Source organism: Nothoprocta perdicaria, unplaced genomic scaffold (genome assembly GCF_003342845.1).
Source record: "Nothoprocta perdicaria isolate Ctin4 unplaced genomic scaffold, notPer1 scaffold_42, whole genome shotgun sequence".
In the NCBI taxonomy this organism is placed as follows: Eukaryota; Metazoa; Chordata; class Aves; order Tinamiformes; family Tinamidae; genus Nothoprocta; species Nothoprocta perdicaria.
In genome coordinates, this window is record NW_020455666.1 from 1,899,673 (window position 1) to 1,921,676 (window position 22,004).

Sequence of the window (22,004 nt, forward strand, 5' to 3'; positions counted from 1 at the left end):
AAAAAAAAAAAAAAGACCCTTAAGCAAAGACACTATACAATTTGTTTGACCCAATGATTTCCATTTGAAACAAAACGAAACTTTTCGTTTTGTGCACTTGCATGAAAATTTAAGGGAACAATTCATAAAAACAATAATGTTCTATTTCCTTTGCTCCAGTGATTCAGTATGTAGAAGTGTCACTTCAGACATAGGTAAGTTATCTTTTGCATGCAAGAAATTGGGTGCATATGTTCTGCTTTCTTGAAATGTCCTGTGTGGGATAGGGTTTTCATCTTTTGAAGTTATATGAGTCCTTCATATAAGATTAAATAATCATGGAGTTCTGGACTGGGATCCAGATGTTCTGCTTCTTAGGTGAGTGCCTTAGGCAGCAGTTACAGAATCATTTTCTGACTGTTTCTCAGTACCTATTTAAGGGGCTTAGGCTGAAATAGATATTCCAAGACAGGAAAGATCGAGACAGATTACTCTGTTACTTTAATAGACCATGCAGCTCCAGTCTTCATGCCAATAAGTATGTAGTAGTTTATACATAGTGTTAACAGGAGAGAATAAAAGCCTTTTTTGAATCCACGTACTTCAGAATGGGAGCAAGCTTGAGAGGTAAGGAGTTCTCTTGGTAGAAAAGTGTACATGTCTGAAGATACAGGAAGACTATAGGGGCTTCTAGGATGCTGGGTGAGATTTTTTACTAGTTCCCTTAGTCTCCCCTCCTCTGTGTATGCAAATAAGCTTTTCACTTCTCATATTTCTCATCTTAGGTCCAGACACTTTATCAGATGAGTTTTGGTGGAACCTAGATGTTAGCATGCTTCTAGGACACTGGTGAGCTATCTCAGTTCCTGTCTTTTACCTCCTCAGCTATTTTATTATTCCCTTGTACCTAGTGTACCAGTGACTTGACTACAGCTATCCAGTCTGTTTTCCCACCCCAGGATTGTATCTAATCCTGCCCTTCTCAAACATATTTCCAATTGTTATCTCTTCTTTGTTTTACAGTATATCCTTATCTGTTTGCCTGGACAGTTCAGGTTGTTCTCTGACTTGTCTTTAACTTCCTGTTAAAGTTCTAGCTTCTAGCCCCAGACATTCTGTCCAGCTGAAATAACATCTGTGTCAGATGCTACAGACTTGCATCCATACAGATGCCACAGATTTGCATCCATTCTCAGCACAGATGCCACCTGGTCTCCAGTTTTATCGACCTAAATGTTTTTTCCTTTCTCCCTAGAATCTTTACCCAGCTAATCCCAAACTGTTCTTCCCTCTCTCTCTGCTCTCTTCATCTCCCTCTGCCTGACTGCTAATTTGAGAAGGACCAGGCTTCTTGTCCAGATAGTCTCAGTCGGTCTGAGACTTCCACTTTCCCTAACTCCCAGTCCCCTGGGTGTTTTGTTTCCCAAATTCCATATAGTAAGCATGCAGTACTAGAGCATATCGAATGGAAAGTCTGGAAAGACTTCATCCGACTTCTGAAGAAGTCAATACTGAACATTGACTGTCACGTAATGCCTAGGTTGTGGGTGCAGCCAAGAATTACCATTAATACTTTTGAAAACAGTTGAAAAACTTCTGCTTAGTCAGTGGAATTCTGAAAAGATGTATGAGTATCTGTTGTAATGGAAATCTTTAGTCTTCCRATAAACGTCTGTTTTGGAAAGGTAACTTTGAAGTGTTTTAAGCACCTCTTCACTAGATATAGATACTTTAGTAATAATAAACTTTTGTTTTTCTGATTGTGAGTGTGCCATGAAAAGAAATCTGTCTTCTGCTATTCTAGTTAATTGGAATGATGCCATTTTTACTTTATCCAGTATTGTTTCAGAGCAGATGTAGCTCATAAAGCATTTTACTGTATACTGCTGGGAATTTGTAGTGTTGGGTTAATATGAAAAAGAAATGATTGGTACGTAAAGATAGAAGGTTTTGCCTGCAATATTGGCAAACACAGAAATTGTGTTTTTGTAGAAAGAGATCATATGTGAACTATTTGAAATACTTAACCACACAGTTGTTATTTTAGTAATTATTACCTACTGAGAGTTGGAAGGCATAGGGAGCAATATAATATGCTTGTTAGGCTGCTGGATCAGATATACTGTTTTGCTAAGCCATGCTAAACCTTCATATTTTATATTTTATGTTTTTCTAAGAATCAGTGACATAAAGGATGATTTCGTTATTCGTAATGTGTGTGTGGTCTCTTTGTAGATTCAAGGCATTAGCAGAAAGTTGCCGAGTTTTTTAGGCAGTTCAATGCTTAAAAGAGGGCTGCAAAAAATGCAGCAAAAAAAMCCCCATTCTTGTTGGTAGATCTTCTTTTTTTGGAAAGCGTATGTGATCTCAAAGAATTGGATGGAGGGCAGAAGGCTGTCTTCTGCTTCCAGGAGAAGCATCATTCTTGGAACTACTCTCTTCTTTGCTCTGTAGTCACATCTCATGTTTTGCCAGAGTGACTTCTCTGAGGTGCCAGTTAGAGTAGTTGTCTAACTACTGCATCATCAGAAAAGCACTGCTTTTCATTTAGGCTTTTAATATAACCTGATAATTAGAATATAAAATCTCCATAGTTTTGCAGCTCGTCTCTGGATGTCATAGTCTCATTGTACACGCAGATTTTTTTCTAGAAGATCTTTTAGGTGATGGTGAAGTTCTCTGTTCAGGAAAAAAATAAATTGCAGTGACCATTAAGCATTCACAACCTGCTCCCACCACAATCTACATAAATTACATAATGTGCATAATTTACTTCATGTGCTCTGCTTTAATATCTACTGTCACAATTGCAGAAATCTTAATGGTGGCTTAAGACTTGATCTAGGAGGCTACGAAAGGAAGGGAGTAGTCCTTGAATGAAGGGAGAAAGTGAGTCATTTATAATGTCAGGCTTTTTAGTCCACTTATAAAATGAACAAAATGGTTGAAAGCCCTGCATCTGTAATACAAACAGACCACTTTGAAAATCTCATCTTGCTTGGTCACCAGGCTCCTGTTGTGGAATATTCACTCCTAATGTGGTCTCAGTATGGGTATCCATAGCCTGCTGTCTTTAAGTCATTGGCCTTTTATTGTCCAGACCCTTTTTTATCTCGTTATACCAGTTTCGTTCTTGGCTGTCTTGAAAGCAACACACTAAGATGAGCTAGGATTTGGAAGGCTTTTTTCCTTTTGGATGACAATTTGTAGAAAAGTCATCCTAAGTCAAATTCAGCACGATGCCACCTGTCAAACTGCATAGAAGAACGTGAATTTTAAGTATCCATTTTAAGTATCAGGCTTTCTCTATACTTGTGGTTTAGTGATGTTATTCTCAGCTCTACATTGTAGATTAAAAATGTGTTTTATTTTCTTGATTAACTCGCATCCTTCATTTCAGCATTAAGATGACAGCTCTTTAGGTTGTTTGCAACTCTTTKCTAGCTATCCATAACAGATGACTTTTCTCTCCAACTAAATGATATCAGAAGCTTCGCAGAATAAACTTGGTTAGTAGCCAAGGAGGAAATGGTGATGGCAATAACTTTTACATTTAGATCGTCTATATTCACTAGAAAGCAAGGAGGCAAACCTCTGCCTTGAGAAATATTTTTTTCATTTAAATTTTATCCTGCTTCAGCTGAACAGCGACTTGTAACACGTTAAATCTAGGAAGGCACAGAGGCCAGAAAAAGCTCTGTGACAGCTATACGGCCAGCTGAAGATCGGATTCTGTCCTGGTAAGGCTGAGCCCTAGTGCAGTCAGTGAAAATAGTAGTCTTCATTATGCATGGGAAGTCTGCTACTCTAAAACCTCACGAGGAAGAGAATGCCACTTGATGTAAGGTTTCTTAAAAAGAGCATAAAGGACACTGCTGTTACGGCTAAAATATCCCGAGTGTACATTAGCTGCACAACCTTAATTCTACCCCTTGTAAAGAATACAGCAAGAGCAGATGGATGTTCAGTATGAGCAGAATAAATTAATGCTGATAACTGGGTGTCTGTGAGTAGCCTCTTTTCTGTAACCTGTGTGGCTTGGATAATTTCTCTGTCAATATTTATCTTTACTATGTAAATATGTTTTAGTGTGGTTAATCTAAAAATCTGTATTAGATGTATATAATTATACATATATGGTAGTATATACAATGTATACATCTATGATAAATTATACATGTAGGGTAATCGCATGTCATTTGCCTTTCAGAATTGTATCCAAAATTACACATTCCAGATTATGATAAGCGCTACTTTTTTCGAGGACTTTAACTATATCACAATATCAATTAATTAGTCTTCCCATTGTCTCTGGGAAGCAAGTTAGTCTAAGCCTTTGGTCTCTGAGGCTGTGTAAGTAGCATTTATTACAGACTTCAGAGAAAACTTAGGATAATTTATGTAAATTTGCTCAATGCATATATACAAATGTGTATTTGCACACATATACATGGAATGACTTGTCCAGCCCTACAGATTTGATTAAGGCAAACCTGAATGGCTGAAAACAGCTATTCTGTGTATAAGATTAGCAAATGACTGAGTCTTGATAAAGATCGTGAGGGACTTATACATATCTCAGGGTTTTACATACTTATCAACCTCTACATATATAAGTCATGGTTTTGTTGCTCTGGGAAATTCAACTATCTGAAGAACAATCTTTTACTTCTCTGTAGGGTGTATTTTAGAGTAACTGAAAAATTATGAGGGAATTAATGAAATTGAAGAGTACACAGAAAGAAATCCTTCTTTTTACTTTTATTTTCTTTTTGCAATGCAGCCTATGTACTAAGTACCATGTGCTTGCAGCCTGGTAAAATAAATACTTTGTAATTTGAGTGTTTGTTTAAAATAAATACTAAATGGTATGAAATGACATTGCATTCTCTTGGTAGGAGAATCATTTGAAAGTGAATAAATAGTTCTCATGATTAAAATGCTGCACACATTTCAGGAGGTTAGAGATGAAGCTTGGTAGACTTTCTGCGTGAATACTGGCAAGTCGCTTAATTTCTCTGCTCTCCAATTCCTGTTTTACAAAACTTTGTATGAGAAAACATTTTTTTCCTTTATAACTGTCTTGTTTACCCCTTTAGTAAATTCTCTGGGTACAGACAATGAGCTGGAGGGATATACGGGCATATATTTAKAACTGAATGTGATCTTTTTTGTTTTTCTTTCTTTTCAACAAACAATAAATAGAGCATGTGTTTTTGTTGATGCCATCACAAAGTGTAATTAAAAAAAAAAGTTTAATTAAAAAGTTACATCCTAAATAAAAGCTATTTGAAAAATATCCCAATGCTCAACACAGTTGAATAAATCTGAAATGACATTCACAGAGCAATATTGCAAGGTAAAAATATAGGTTAATTCAAATCATTCACTTGTTACTGCAGTGTTTTGATTTGATTGTCTATGTTTTCTCTGTAATTGAGGCAAGCAGAATTACTTGGAGGTTGTTTTGCTTTGTTTTCTTTAATCAAAACTTGTGATACTATATATTTTAAAATCTTTTCATTATCTCACTAACTTGGAAAAATTCCCTATTCAGTTTTAACCAGGTGCAAAACCTTGTGAGAGTATTCCACTGGTTCCTTCAGATTTTTCCTTTTTAACATGGTACATTCCTAGTAGTTGGTAGCTAGGAGTCTCTCTGATTTTATCCCTGTGTTTCATATGTACCTGTTTTATATTTCACTTTTGCTTTTTTTTTAAATTTCTTTTGGCAGACGCAGGGTGCTTGCTATATCCGATGGAATTGAACATATTGGGAATCTTCGCTGGGAACTTGCATTATGCCTTCTAGCTGCTTGGACTATCTGCTATTTTTGCATTTGGAAAGGAACAAAGTCAACTGGAAAGGTAAGTTTAAAATTCTGTGTATTAGCTGAAGTATGACTCATGTCCTCTATATTACTGTTTACATTTATTCGGAATGGTAGAATTTTAAATGTCTTACATTGTTGTAAGTAACTGTATTTTGGGGTATAGAAGTGTGTAACATGATTACAAATAAGTCATGCTGCGTTTTGTTTCTTTTGATATTTGACAGTCTTTTCTGTCTAATTGTGCAAGATAAGTCTCATTTCTTTGCTAGTTTAATGTTCTGTAAGAGTTATGAATTCTTGAGTCTTCAAACTGATGCTGAGTCAGTTTGATTTTTGCATACATGCTACACAAAGCTTGAATTTAACTCTAGATTGAAAGGATTTGAAAATCCCAGTGACAGATAAATTACACGTGTAGACTGAGGGAATTCAGAAATGTAAGTCAGAATTAGGAAATAAAAGTATGTAATTCAGAAATATACTAGAAAAAATACAAATTGTCATCCTTAAATTGGCTGCAATTCAAGGAGTAACATCAAAAGCAGGAACAGTGGAAAAACCTGGGAGGTGAAGATGGATAATGTATTTACAGAGTGAATGCTCTTGCATACTGCATATCCATCACAGAGAGACTTCTTTAAGGAAAGAAGTTGCCCCTAGAGGAGTACAAGACCTAGTTCTACACAGATTTTTTTTTCTCCATCAGCTGCATTTATGAATAATATGTGATTGAAATGATTTTTAATTAGAAAATGTCAAAATGAAATGTTTCAGCTTTGTTAACTGCAAATCCTTCCTCCTTACAATTTTGGCTGAAATTATTTGGTGAATTCAGTATCTCATTTGCTAACTGTGTCAGTCATTCTGGAACTGCATTTTTCATTTGAGCATTTGTGCACACAGATTTATGCAACTCTACTTTTTATCAACTCACTGCACAAAAGATACTAAGAACTGTCTAGAGATACAAAAACCAAAAATAGTTTAGAGGGAAGAGTAAAAAAACCTGAAGCCAAAAATGTAAAGAAGCAAAGGTGAGATAAGGAAATGACAAGATGAATACCCCCTACGCCTTTGAAGCATGCACACCAGGGAGATACAGAAGTGGTTTAGAGTTATCTGAGGAGCTACCACTGGCAGTAAAGAAATGAACCTGAGCAAAATAACGTTTCCTGTCTGACTAAAAGAATGTCTGAAGATTGAGATACATTTTCTCTCAAAGGCAGAGGGGAAAACACACGGTGTGTGCTTTTGTGTACATGTGTGTGCATGTATTCAGGCAGTGCATGCCATGCAAAGCTGTGCAAAACAGAACTTAAAAACAAAGTTTGTTCAAATCATTTGCTGACAGAGAAAGACTCAAGGGATCGCAGGGAAGGTACACTTTATATTTTTGCATTTCTGTGATTTAAGTTTCTCTGGGTCTTCATAAATATAACACATCTTATTTCTTCATTTTGAACTCCTACCCTTTTCCCACTTTGAGGAGGTAGTTAAAGTGCAGCTGAGCTGTTTGGGTTGATCATGAGTGTTGATCATTCTTTTGATCGCTTAGCTGAAACCTCAGCTGGTGTCTTGGTAGTGGGTAACTTATCATATATTTACACTACTTAGACTGGTTGCCCTAAGCAGCGGTTCTGTTTTCAAAACGCTGAAGATGCAGATAAGTAGATTCCTGTGGCTTCCTGTTCCTCAGGACATAGCGCAGCCATCAGCAGTCTCTCTATGCAGAGGATCCTTTGCTTATCAAGGAACGTGCAGTAATAAGGACCTTTCATAGACAATATGGGTCCTTTCTTTTTCCACTTCTGCTTCTGTAATTGGTAAAGGATGCTTTTGCTAGGTGAATATGCAACACTGCACTTGTTTTCCAATAATTTTTTCCCCTGTAAATAAGAAAATTTCCCTTTTTTGTCAGATTGACTTAAGGATTATAATATTCCTACATGTCTCTTATTAAAGCCATGGTCACTGGAAATCTTTGTCATCTCACTCTCTTCCCAGACTGGAGAAGTGCATATATATCAGTCTGGTCTTGTAGATCTTGCAAATGAAAGAAATGCTTTGACACAGTGATGGYGGAGTGGTCTTAGCTGCAGTTTTAGTTCATGTTTGAACTTGTTTTTTACACTAGACTGAGATACTAGGTGCCTATTTTCAGGACACATTTAAGGTTCTCCTAGACTTTTATTTTGGTAATATTGAAAGTGTTTTCAAACTAGCATGTTGAATTTACATAACACTTTGGTTGATTCAACTAATTTCAATACGACATTTAATCAAAGTGGAAAACTGCTTAGGTTTTTAGCACTTTCAGAAACACTTTCAAAGCGATATGTCTATGGACCAGAATAGAGAGAGGCAAAAGAGARGCAGCAGAGAAGACGAGAAAGGGAGCCCATGTGAAAGAGAAATTGACTGTGTTCACCTACCAGTTTAGTGAAATATTCAAGAGGTTTGTGCCTTTCCTCTTTTTACGCATCTTAATACAYAGTGAGAAGAAAAATCCAAGTCTTAAAAGCTGTCATAAAATAAACCCATCATTCTCCAGATAGTGCTAACACAAAACTACTCAGATTATGAATATTTAATATTTTAATATATTAAATATGTTAACTATAKCATATCTAACATCAAGCTGTACTCCACAGGAAGCAATTAGTGAGACRTTTCAGCCTTTCCCTGCACTGTTCTTCAATTGTCACTTTAAGCTCTGCCCAGTTTCTTTTGAAGTGAGGAGGTAGATTTGCACAAATGCATTGTGCATCTCTGTCATATTCCTCAGTCCAATGCCTCTCTGTTCAATCATCTTTTTGAATGYATCAACATATCTCTATGTGGAGCTGATCCTGTTAATTTTTAACTGTGCGAGGTCTGTACAGTTACAGAATCACAGGTTTGTTCGTGTTGGAAGGGACCTTGGGAAATGGTTTGTCTAGACTTGTTCAAGACAAGGTGAACACTGATTCAGACCGGTTTGCCTAAGGGATTCATTCACCTAAACTTTAAAAAAACTCCTTAAGGACAGAGATTTCACAATTCTTGGGGCCACTTGTACCTGTAGATAAGTGGTTTCATGACAGGAGTGATTTCTTATTTTTTTTTCTTCCTACATACAGTGTTTTTTCCAATAGTTAATTTTGTTACTGAATTATGTACTCAGTGGCTTCACCTTTTAATATTGCTATCATCTACTCTTGATTAAAACGTCTTTTATGTATGTATGTGTTACTGCATAGCAAGTACAGAATGGTTTTGAGGATCTGCAATTATTTATGCAAATAGAATAAGTTGAAAGCAAATTTCTATATTTATATTAATAAGCTAGCACTTGAATTTTTTCTTCTTGTCTTTAATTCCCAGCCAGCATCACTGACCTATATGTGAATGGCAGTTCTGGTTGATCATCACACAGCATGATGTGTGAATGTGGGACAGCCGCTCAGGCTTGCCCACATCTGTATGACATGATTATTTTATCTGTTTCTGAAGATAAGAGCTCTAATTGAAACAAAAGTGCTAAAATGCAACCTGAAGTCTTTATGTCATTTTTAAATATGGACCTTAGGACATTTTACAACATCCCAAGCTTTGTGTTTTTAAGTTTTTGGTTTTTCTAAAAGTTGTAAAAGTAGCCAGGAAGGAAAAAAACAAAGCTTTGGGGAAACTAACGTATTAATGGCTAATACATATAGGATAGAAGGACTGACTGAGGCAACAATTGCAATAAACTGACCTTGTTCACAAGCAGTGTCACATTTCTGGGAAAGTATTGCGAAGAACTGGACCTAATGAATGCTTCTTTGGAAAGTAGTTATGAAACGTTAAGAATTACATAACAATGCAAAATCTATTTAAGACTTCAACAGGTCCATTAGAGGGTTTTATAGGTAAACATTGCCAAAAACAACAAGTTTCATCCCACAGAACACTGGCAACAAGTAATACTGCTTTATGAACTTGTACCTCAAACCATTTTCTTTTTTGCGTTCCACTTGCACTGATTGCATTGATTATTGCATTGATTATTTTCATATAGCATTTTTTAGTGAAAATTGCATTGGAATTCATTATTAAATAATTTGCTTACAAAGATGAATGAATAATCTTTGTTACAAACAAAAAGCTTTGTTTGTAAGGGAAAAATGGCTAAAAATCGTGCTGAAAGAAATTATGCTAAGTTAGTATTCTGCAAAAATTAATGAGGTTTAACTAAAGGTGGAGAGCCGTATTCTTTTATCCTGTAATACTTTTGGAAACCTTTTGTCTTAGGCTCAATGAACTAGGCTCATTACATAATAGATACCCGAATCTTGAGTGTTAATTCCAAGCAAGCAAACCCCACACTATTCATTGCTATATAACTTGAATAAATAAATAAATAATAATTTTTAAAAAGTAATTCCACTTAAATTTTGGCCATGTTTTATCTTCATGTCAAGGAGAATCTGAGAATTCGTGTAAGCAGTTCAAAATCCAAACCTAAGCTGCCAGGCTCTGGCTGGCTGTGTGTAATGTCATCTCTCACTACTGACCTCTCTTACAATCTTTCTCGCTCCTCATGCATTTACACTGCTGGGCAGGGCAGTATGATTTATGGACATTTCACTGCTCATTCCCTCGGATAACTTCACTATCCAGGTTGGAGTCAGTAGAAGACACAGTACTGACAAGTGATTTTCCATCCTCATGGGATCAGGGCGGGGAGAAGGGCCAGCTGCCTGTGTGAGACAGTGAACACCTGTATGAACTGGCCTGTTCATAGGCAGAGCTCTTTGCTTATGCTAGGAAAGTCCATGAGTTCATCCTCTTCTGACCTCAAACAGATCCCTGCTTGCCCCCTCTGTGAACCATATGCAGTTCCTTTAGCTTCTCTCACAATTTGCATTTGTATAAGGGCTTGTGTATCTCTCCAGAAGACTTTTGGCTTACACATTCATCTGTCTGTATGGGTTTTGTGCCAAAATGTTCTGCATCCATTTTGTATTTCGTTGTAGTATCTTTGACATATTGACAGGCTTGTGTAGCAGTCATRTTTTTAACTGTGGAAACTTATGTATTAATAAATGGTGGACCTGATCTCACATGTGCTTTGCAGCAGCGCATCTCTTTTGATGCTAGTCTGCCTTCTGATTTACAGTTGTTCAAAGGAGGAGTATGTGCACCTAAAACAATGGAAAGATACTGGTAAAGATTACCTGCTGCAAGACCTGAAATTCAGACAGGAGCTTTTCATACCTATTGCCCATCATTTTTTTTGTGCCCTCCCATCAGGAGTTAAGCCCTTCTTGCCAGCAGTTAAGACTCAGTCAGTAGCCTCACAGAAAATTTATTTTTCAATAGCAAGCTGTATAAAGACCTTAATGGGCTCAATGAGGCAGAAAAAAAAAAAAAAAAAAAAAAAGAGTAAAGGGACAGAAGTAGAAAATAAAAGAGAAAGATGTGTGGAAGAAAAAAAAATGGGCCCCATTGTGGGAGCCCAGGAAAAGGAACTAGGCAGCAATGATTGTATCTCCTGAAGTGTCTTTTGTTTTAGCCTGAAGTAATACCGAAGAATAGCCCTTCAGCGAAAGGCTTTAGCACTCTGGCCAAGGCTGATCTCTGTATTCAAAGGGRAAAGTAGAACACTCATGAGATGCATGCAGAGTTCCTCCTATCCACTGCCTGTGTGCAGTTTTAAAAMTGCTACTGAGATGCTTCTTATTTTCTTCCCACTCTCCTATTCTCTGAGCATTTAAGGACATCTCAGACTTGTTAATAAAGGAGAATTTTGTGCTTCTCCTTTGAGAATTATTTTCCCAAAGTTCTTTTTGGCAGCAACAGAGAGTATTAAATAATGAACTTAAATTGTCCTCTCATTATTTGATTCCTTCTGGTTTTACCTTAGCCACAGAGATTGCCTTTTATATGAATCTTTACTTCAATTAGATCTGAGCTCTGATCCGCAGCCCAAGCAAGTCRGAAGTGTGATGGACAGCTCAACATGCATGCATATGTCAGAACTTGGGAGCAGAGAAATCGTCTGATCTACCTAGTGGAAGTATGAAAAAGCAGTGTGGAAGAAAGTCAGGTTTGATAATTCAGCAATATYTGATGAGTGTAGTGCAATTGATGGTGATGGGGATGTTAGGACTACAGAATTATTTTGAGGTGCATGAGCCACTCATTATCGATTCTCAATTCTTGAGGTTTTATGAAGCTACGCTGCTCCATAGATATTAATATATTTTGTCCAGGCCCTAATCTCTTCCTGGGTGCTCAAAGTCTAAGAATACTACTATGGTTGGCTCTTGGTTTGTGCATTTGAAATATTACTTGCAACTTTTCTTCAACAGGAACCTACAGGGTACTTTCTTTGTCTCTAAGTGCAAGTGCAAATATACAAGAGTTGGTATCTTTTCATAGCACTGTTTCTTAGTTTCGTGTTTCTTCAGTGAAGTGAACAGATAAGATTTATTTGCACACAGGTAGTTTGTCCTTGGCTGATGCTAATTTATATAACTTCAAATGATCAGCCCATTCTTAGCAATCTACAAAGCAGTTTGTGGGTATCCCTCCCCATGACATTATATTCAAAGATACTGCAGCAAGTTTCCCTGGGGGAGAGCAATCTTTTAAGTTCTGCAGTCAGACCAGATTTTCAGCTTTATCTACAGCGTACAGATGCCTTTTTAGAAGAAATTTTGCTTTGTTTACAGTGCTGYTCTTGTGAGATTCACGAACTTGAATTCTGCATACCTCCCTGGAGTCAACTAACATGGACTGAATCCAAACTCAGTCTTAAGAGTGAGAAAGCTTAATGAAATAAATTGCTAYATGAGCAACAAAGGCAGCGTCAGGCAGCTGCTGGTGCTCTGTTGGTTACTAAGACACATCCCAGAGAAATGACTTGGCTGCAGTTCAACTGCCCAGAAGAAATGAATAGCAGATACAAAATCTGCGTGTTTAAAAAAAAAAATTATTTTCATTCTTTTTAAGCTTGATTATGTCAGACTACAGAAGTGRTCTCCTTTGCCATCTATATGACACAAAGCATTAACTGGATAGAATTTGAATTATTTCTTGTAGGTAGAATATGTGTTTGTTATTATTATCATCTCAGATAACAGCAGTTCAAGTCAGCAAATATTATTGTGATTTAGTTTGCTTTCTACTTAGGCTTGCAGCTACTAACTGAGGTTAGATTCTCATTTTTCCAAGTCTTGGATGAACAAAGTGAGATGCTTTGGTTCGCTAAGACCTTGCCTTTACATCCACATAACAAACAGACAGGGATCTGTGTTCAAAGGACAGTAAAAGGAGAAAAGAGTCTTTGCCTAATATAGGAATAGAAAATTATGGCAAAAACACACTCAAGTCTGACTGCCTTTTGGGCCAGTATCTTAATTGAAAACAATAACCCTGTCCTCCAGGCCCCCAATTAATTGGTAAAAATATTGATTTTTTTAGGTATTATAACTGTTACTTTACTGCATACATATTATAGTAAATGATTTATGGTAAATGTGTCTCTGAGCTGTCACCATGGTGATAAGGACCTATGTGCCTGAGTGGAATAAAAAAGGCCAACTTTTTGTCATTGTAAGGGTAGATAAACACACGCCTTTATTCAATAATAGAGGACAAACTGTTTATTATTGTATAAAATATCTGAACATCCCAATACACAAGACTGTTTCATGACTACAAAATTTATCAAAGAAAGGAAGGTTTGAGATTGCTCTAGGGATGCCATTTGTTACATGCTTGTTTACAAGCTGTCTTTCACCCGCACTTGCTGCCCAGGATTAAGTAACGATGAGGTGTTTCCAGAGAGCAGCATGTGGCTTTGGCTAGTCAGTCATTTGGAGATGGCCACTTGCGTATCYGCCTGAGCGCCTGAAAGATTGATCAACAGAAAAGGCTCAGGTGTGACTGACTACTGGCAGTGCAGCATTTGAGGTAAATTTCTAATTCTTCTTTCCTGATGCCTCACAGTTTTAGTGTTCGTAGTTACCTTAAATTTTTAATGCAGTTAAAGATGTATCTGATGGCTTATTATACACTGGCTCTAGTGTCTGCTACTCCTCTTTACCCAAGCCCTCCTTACCCAAGCAAGGATTCTGTGCAGATAGCATGGTCTCATTGCTATATTCATTTGATCCAACCAATATATTTTACCTTTTGTGGCTACTTGAAACAGGAGGAGCTSTAGGTAAGAATTTGCACCTGACAGTCCTTTTAGTAGATAGCATTATAATTGTTTTCCAGACGTAGATACAGTCTTCCCTCTCACCCCAGTGTTAAGACAATTAAGGAAAATGAAGCAGGAGAAGCAATCAGTCCGAGCTGAAGATGATGAGTATTTTGGTCAAACTCTAGTTCTCTTGAAAATCTTGAAGGCTACATTCTGGCCTTCATATCTTTATCCACTTTACAGGTTAAACATTTTCAGAATATGTAAGAAGCTACTGACTGGAGCACTTGGTAAGACYGGCATGTCTAGAGTACCTAAGAAATAAAATGATAGTAGTATGATAGTCAGCCCAYGCGATTCTGGGATTTGTGAGTATGTGTAACTAATACCAGTATCTGGCTTATAGTGGGATATAGTTTGATATAGTGGGAAACAAGCTGGCATTCAGAGGTCTGAGAATCTTGGGAGATTTTGAAAAGATACAGCTTTGATTTATAAAAAGCTTGAACTTTTTAAAGACCTTTTCAAAATGGAAATAAAAAACTCTCAGCTGATTAATTAGTCCTACTTTATATTTAAAATTCTTCCTGAATGATTTTTAAAATTGACTTTTACTTGATTAAATAGCAGTCTTTGATTTTGAGGTATTTGTGGCTCTGATAATGGCCTACTTAATGGCAGCTCTGCATAAATACTTCTGCTAGAAATAATGAGCTTAGCCGAGATGCTGAAGTTTGCATCTTCCTTACCCATACTCTCCTCGCTCACAACCACAGGACACATCATTCTGTTTATACACTAGATTGTTAGCAAAAGCATTCTTATTCTAGATATTCAGTTATAGGGCATAGGAAACACTATTACATTTGTTTTGTTTTGTTTTTTTCTACTTCCACATTGTCCAATTTATGGAGGACATTAAAAAAAAAAAGAAAATTTAAATAAGCATTCTCCTCAGTAGAAAAGAAAAAAAGAAAAAATCTCTATAGGTGCTAGTAGTGGCTCTAATAAACTGCCTTTTCTTTGGGTTATTTCTTTTGAATTTTCCACTGATAAGACTGTATCTGCTTGTCGAACTGTAGCGCTCATTTTGCAAAAGCATTTCTGCATCTTTCTGATCTTGAAAATTAGAAATTTTATACCACCCATCTCCTTTGGAACCACAGAAATGTTTTGGGCAGACAGTTTTTAGAGTCGTTAGGATTTTCATACTGATAATGCATTAACAATATTAACAATGTATTTTTCTAAAAAGTAATCATCACCTATCATACCTTTACTTGTAAATCCAATYAATTTTGAAAAGGCCTCTTTTGAGCTATGATTTGTGTATCCATGGAAGCATAGTAGCAAATAGAGTAGCAAAAGACTATTTTTCAAACACTGTATGAGAAACTTCATGGAAAACCATGGTAGYTGAAAAAGAGAATCTTTCATAGTGTTATGATCTGCAGCACTAAGAAGTCTGAATTTGTGGAACTGAAAAGTGACTGGAGAAGCAGGATGGCTGGTTAAGTGTCACATGAAAAACTTTTTATTCTTCATAGAAATTGTTTCCATATTGTTAATTACTAGAGCACATACCAGAGCTGTTAGACTGTAGTAGGATAATTATATTTCTACAGTTTTGCTGATATACCCTTTTGCATCAACATTGAAAAGCAGAATAAAAATCACTATTTCCTGTCACATCTATCATGCAACAAAGTCTTTGTTCCCAAGCTTTGTATTGACAGCGTGATTGTACTACAGCATGGGCATGGTTTTGTCCCCAGCTGCCCACCCTGTGTACGCGAACCTTGTAAAGTCACTGAGATCTGATGGTTCCCCAGCGGTTTTGTCCTGAGAAAGACAGTTGGTGGTTTCGGTTCASTTCTCAAGAGGTCACAGCATCCTCAAAATAGGTAGAGTATGTGAACAGTTAGCAAGTAAAAACTCTGAATGAATGTTAAGGATGTACAGGATGCGGAGACTGTTAYAGCAATTCAAACACTCATTTCAGGTTAATTACTGGGCATATTTTTCAGTGATACTGCCTTGGTATAGTCTAATGGAGCCACAGAGGGCTTCAAGGGAGAGGGATTAGCAAGGTATTAAGCTTTTTCARCCATTAACTAAAATATATTTACCCCCTACCTAAAAAACAAACAACCCCCCCTTTTCTTTACAGTGTAAATAAACCTAAACATCACAGCTTGCAGATAAGAATAGACTTATCTTCCTGTTTTTTAAATTCTGTGATCTGTTACAAGATGAGGTCTGGTTATTGAGTGTTAAATCAAACCACTAAATTTCCATGTTTGTATGAGAATCAGTTCATAGCTTTTAGTACTGGGTATTGTTTTGTCTATTCTCCCAACTAGCCTATTGCAGTGGCCCACCCTACACAGAAGCTGTGACTATTTAAAGTTTGATTTCATTGGTATCATACAGAAGTACTGTTATTTTCCCTGCTCGAGCAGAGGGGTTGGACTAGATGATCTGAGATCCCTTCCAGCCTCAACCATTCTGCGATTCTGTTGCCTTATGTTGGCGGATGATTGTCAGAACTTACCAGCCAGGGAAAACTGCTTTGCCCATTCAATGCTTGTTCATTTATGGTTTYTGCAACCATAAAGCAAAGGATTAAAGTTCACTAGTTCCTATTCATGACTAATCCTGTGAAGAAGCTGTTGTGATGAACTGCRTAAACATTGAGCTGGCATATTCTGTAGAAGCTACAGCCTGAGAAATTTGTTTTTAGTCTTTTAGATTTTTATGGCTGAGTTCATTGCATGAAGGGGTGTTTTGCATTCTCAAGAGATTTATGATGCATTTTTTTTCTATATTTCTCTCACAAGCTGAACCACCTCAACATTAGCCTCTATAGTGTGATGTGACCAGGACACTCAGAAATGCAGCTTTTCATTTAGGCTAAAAAGGGGGCAAAATTTGTACCTAAAATACCAATCTGGACTTGTAAGGATATTCAGGTGTGTAAAAAAGCAAACTGGCAGTGCAGTTAGTTTAATTCTCAAGACCTTCATGGTTCTTTATTCATGAAATCGCTGCATAGCTTGATACCTAGATATCTTTACCACTTGAATGATATAAGCATCTCAATCTCTTGTGGTTTTGGCACTGCACATTGCAGTACTGAAATACATGGCAGTTAAGAGCACCAAAAAGATGCTGAAAATCTGTCCTCAGGAACACTGGTCCTAACATACCTCCAGTGAAGCACATCAGTCTGTTTAAGAGTTCCTGGTTCTCACAGCAGGTGCCCTTCTACATTCTTATCTGTCTAAATAAGTTTGTCAACTTGTCTTTCAGTTATATTGCAATAAGAGAAACTTGGTGCAGAAACAGGCGTGCCAGAAATTTTTATTTTGCTTCCAACTGCTTAAACATTAACATTACTCTGACAAGGGTTTAAAAAAAGAATTTTGAGCATTGGAATGCAAATTAATGTATCAAGCAATTAAAGTCAATTAAAATGGGATACAGTGTAATTAGAAACAGTTGTGTTCACATTTATATGCAGAGAAGCTTGGTGCATTGAAAGGAAAGTAAACAATTCAGGAAAGTTTTTAATGCCTACAGATGTGATGATAATAATAATGGCATTTGGTGTCTAAAGCATCCCATCCTTCACCTCAGGAGCTCTTGGGAAGCATGATAAATTGAGCATGGCAATTGATGACCTGGGCACAACGGGATTAAGTTGTTTAGTGTCCTGCGGGACTTGGACATCTAAACGTGGTGGCCTTCTCTGCCCTCTGGGAACACAGTGTACTTCATTACCTGCTGCAGCAAAAGAGGCTTGCAATTCCAGCACTCTTGTAGCTTTATAAATGCTATCAGTGACAAAATACTAATAGCAATGTTAGCTGGCTCACAGGGAAAGCCTATCTTTCCCTCACACTGCTTTCCTACTATTTCTCCTCTTGTCATTGTTCTGGATAACAGTTTTAGTAGTTCTTGCCAGAAATGTCGAGCCAATTTTTTCCTTATTTACAATCCCTTTGCACCTGGCAGCCAGAGCGGGAGAGTCCTCTTTCTTGTAATGCTGTGGCACATCATAAAAAATCATAAAAACTGCTGAGAGTTGCGGTTCTGGTCCTGTGATAAGCTGTGGATGGACTACAAAAGGTATTCTGAAAAAGAAGATGCAAAATTCAGCTGGTTTATAGCTCTGTGAGGCTGGCTGCTGTGGGAGTGCAGGTTATCAGGCAAGAGCAACTTTCACCTTTTCTGTCATGGGTGTGCTTCTACTCTTCCTTTTCCTTRATGGGGCTGAACGAAGAAATGTACCCAAAAGAACTTGGGAATYATATATGCTTCTATAAAAATTTTTATACACTCATTTACAAGGGTTCAAGGCAGTGGGAGGATGCTCAGGGTAGCAGAGACTAAAAACCAATTAAGGAAGCGTGATCCAACAAAATCTCATTCTTTAACTTGCATTGCACGCAGGTGCAGCAGCTTCCATGTCATGATKTGTGTGACTGCTGACTTTCTTTATTATTAAATGAACAGCTATTCATTTGAAGGAAGTGGAAAAAAAACCTGGCAATGAATTAAATGCAGAAACATGAAAACTAGCCACTGGTTCATCTATTCTCTCCATGCAGCATACGATTGTAAGACTCAGAGCAGCACCATGTCTGTTCCAGGAACTTCCTCTCACTTCTCATTAAAATGAGAACCTATTTTTATCTGGTATCTTCCTGCAGAGAACAGTCTGTTTGGACATAGTCTGTTGGACCAGTTAGCTGCAGTGTGCCTTTCCACTAATAGTGAATAATAATAAACAGAAGCACAGGGATCAAGCTTTCCTTTTTGCATTTTTATTGACTGGTGAATTAACCAGTTAAGACTTCAGAGATCCATAGGAATATTGTGGTCATTTCCAATATCTGGAAAAATTGGGTCTTACATTTGGTTGCACATGTTGTATAATGCATATGATGGTATATGAATTGCTTGCTGTTATGAGTAAATGCTACTGTATCTGTGTAATACTGCTATTGTGGACTGCTGTTCTAGAGTACTATCTTCTTAAATGTAACCTAAAGGGAGTAAGTAATACCTGAAGAGAACTTCCCAGTGTCTCAGTAAGAAAGTATTGATCTTTCCTGAATACCTAAGTGGCTTAGAAGGGAATATGCTTGGGGGAAAAATATCCATAGCCAGGAGGACATCAAAAGCACTCCAGATGTTCTTTAAAGCCCCAGGTAAGAGTTATATGTTATAAACAAATAGAAAAAAAAATGTGTGAGTTTTTTTTGTTGATTTAGAAGGAAATAGTTTTCTAATATGCATTTCTTCTTGTCAGGTTGTATACGTAACAGCCACATTCCCTTATATCATGCTGATGATTCTTCTGATTCGTGGAGTAACGTTACCAGGGGCATCTGAGGGGATAAAATTCTACCTGTACCCTGACCTTTCTCGACTGTCTGACCCCCAGGTAGGTCCATACTTATTGCTGACTGGCAAAAGCTCCGAAGTTCTCGCTCTTATTTTTTTTTTTTCTTTTAAAAATTTGAATACACATACTTGCTAGATATTTGCTCATTATTAAGGATTTGGTGTTTCAGACAGAGCTTTAAAACCATCACTGTTTGCAGTTGTTGGAGTGTCTTTAAAAGAGAAGTGCCCTGGCTTATAAACCTGAATTTTCATAGGTGCTTGGCGTGTGTGTTTAGCTCCTACCACTGAGGAACAAGTGCATTGCCACTATTTTCAGCAGGATCAAATTTAATGGAGACTTTCCCATTTTGAAATAGTACTTTTCTGTGCACATTGCAAATCTAAAACTCAGCCAAGAGTAGAAGAGAAATTTGTTGTTCTTGAAGCAAAGATTTCCAACCATGAAAGTAGCCATGAAATACTAAAACTAATAACTGTGGTGGTTCTTTTTAGTTATTTCAGGAATAGTTGAACATGTAAATATTGGTTTGAGTTGATTCTTGAGTGACGGGTTAGTACAGTAAAATAATTATTATATATTGCTTCTCTGAAATCAAAGAGGCAAAACAGCACAAACTCCATGGAGTTGCATATAGCATTTTACTTACCTGGTTCAGTAATGTGAAAGATACTAGAGAGTGTTACTTCTAAGGTAGCTATGATATTAAATGGATCATAGGATGGAGATTAAAAATTTGGGAATACTTGTGTAAATTAATTCTTAAGTGCTCACCTAGACCTACCAAGTGGTAAAACACATCTGCAAAACTACTTCTTGCCTAAGACAGTACAGACACTGTTCAGGTCATTTTTTTGAAGCTTCTGAAAGCACTGACCTTAGGTCACCTTAAAGAACTAATATTTCTACAGAAAATAAAAAAAAAAAAAGAAAAAAAAAGAAAAAAGAAAAAAGAAAACAAATTTTAAATACTGGAAATTTTGGAAGAAAATTGAATGATGTTGCTATCTTTGAGCTTAATGGTATGTTCAATGTTCACCATCCATCTCTTCCCAATTTTTGCTGTTAGTCTGCCTGCAGTGCTGGGGGCTGGAAGACCTGTGGCATTAGGTCTGTGAAACGGTACAACTTCCTAAGCACTCGGGTTAGTTAAGGTTGCTTAGCGCTATCTCCAGGTCACTTGAGAAGTTAACAGAGYAGCAGGGAAAGCTGGTAGGATTACATTGCTCAGTCTAGACTAGTGTTTTATTTTGCCTCATGTTTCCGACAAATAGTTACCCACCACCTTAATAAAAAGTGCCCACTGGGCTCTCTTTTCTTGTTCTGCATTACGCTGATTCCTCCTAATGCTGAATTCCTCCACTTGCAACCTCTCCGGTTCTAATGTGACCAGGAGGGAGGCTTCCTGCCTGAACCTCAGTCCTTCATTTGTCCCGTGATGTGCCTGCTAAAAGGATTTGGKCCTGTATGGGGATTTTCCACATGCCACTGACACCCCTGCTTCTGTTTGCTATTAAGGGAGGGCATGCAAGTTTAAGCAACATTGTCAGGTTACAAGAAGGGTTTATATGCTTATTTACTGCTTCCGTTTGTAAAGAAATACGTTGTTGCCATGACAATCTCCAAAGCACACGGTATTATTCAAAACAGTCTTTAAAGTACAAAGCACTTAAAAGGCATGTGTGGATGTATCTCTGTGTCCCCCACACAGCTCAGGCGATATTAGAATGTCTTTTGGGAAATGCTGTGCTTTAACAAGTGAACTTTTCATTCTATTTGAATATGGCTTCAGCTGACACATTTCTGTGCATCAGCCTTCACTATTGTCAAGATCTTTTTCTTTAGGAAAGAAGCTGAAATGGGAAATAATAGAGACTAATTATAGTATAGGTGATAAGATGGTTTTTGAGATTGAAAAAATGCTATTTTATTGAAGTCGGACAATTTCATTGAGACAGATCAATTAAGGCAGAGTTCTTTAAGAAATTTTTCAGTTAGCAGTGAGTTATAGTCATTTCTGAAGAAAGGAAATAAGTTTCACTCAGTCTTAAAACTAGAACCTGACACAACTCATTTTACAAAAAAAGTGTAAAGTAGAATTGGTTCATTCTATCGAAACTTTTATTGCTAATAGGACAGAGATACAGACATTTACAATATTATGGAAATGTAGGATTTAATAATGTTCAAAAAAAAATATGCACCACAAAAACATTCCTGAATTCCTTCTAGAGGCCTTTGCAAAGTGGCAAATAGAAGACAGGTGAACTGACGTTGACATCTGTKCTCCCAGTTATCTTTAGTCTTGTTTATTTGGTTTTGTTCCATAATATCAAAGCATAATGCAAGTGTGCTAGCAGAAGCTGTTTTGCTCTTCAGCTGGAGGCCTGTTTGAATAATGCTCCAAGGAGACTGCTGCGTGTCTGTATTAGGAGAGCAGTATTTGAACCACTGTGCCAACTATGTTTACTGTGGGTTAAATAAATTAAGTTTCTCTTCAAGGCTCACTTTAGTTTGAAGTTCTTGCAGCTTTTGTCTTTGTGCAATTTGCATTCCATGGTCTGTTACAGCTTTCTAAGCAACTATTCATCTGTCTTTTCAG

The 22,004-nt window shown here is 37.1% G+C and overlaps 1 protein-coding gene across 1 annotated transcript in view; it reads left to right on the top strand.

Moving 5' to 3' along the window:
• Window positions 1-22,004, top strand: part of SLC6A11 (solute carrier family 6 member 11) — a 57,082-nt gene that overhangs the window by 9,021 nt on the left and 26,057 nt on the right. Inside the window, exons 6-7 of the mRNA XM_026046001.1 lie at window positions 5,715-5,847; window positions 19,307-19,441. Of these exons, the coding sequence (XP_025901786.1) occupies window positions 5,715-5,847; window positions 19,307-19,441 (268 nt within the window). The remainder of the gene's footprint in view (window positions 1-5,714; window positions 5,848-19,306; window positions 19,442-22,004) is intronic.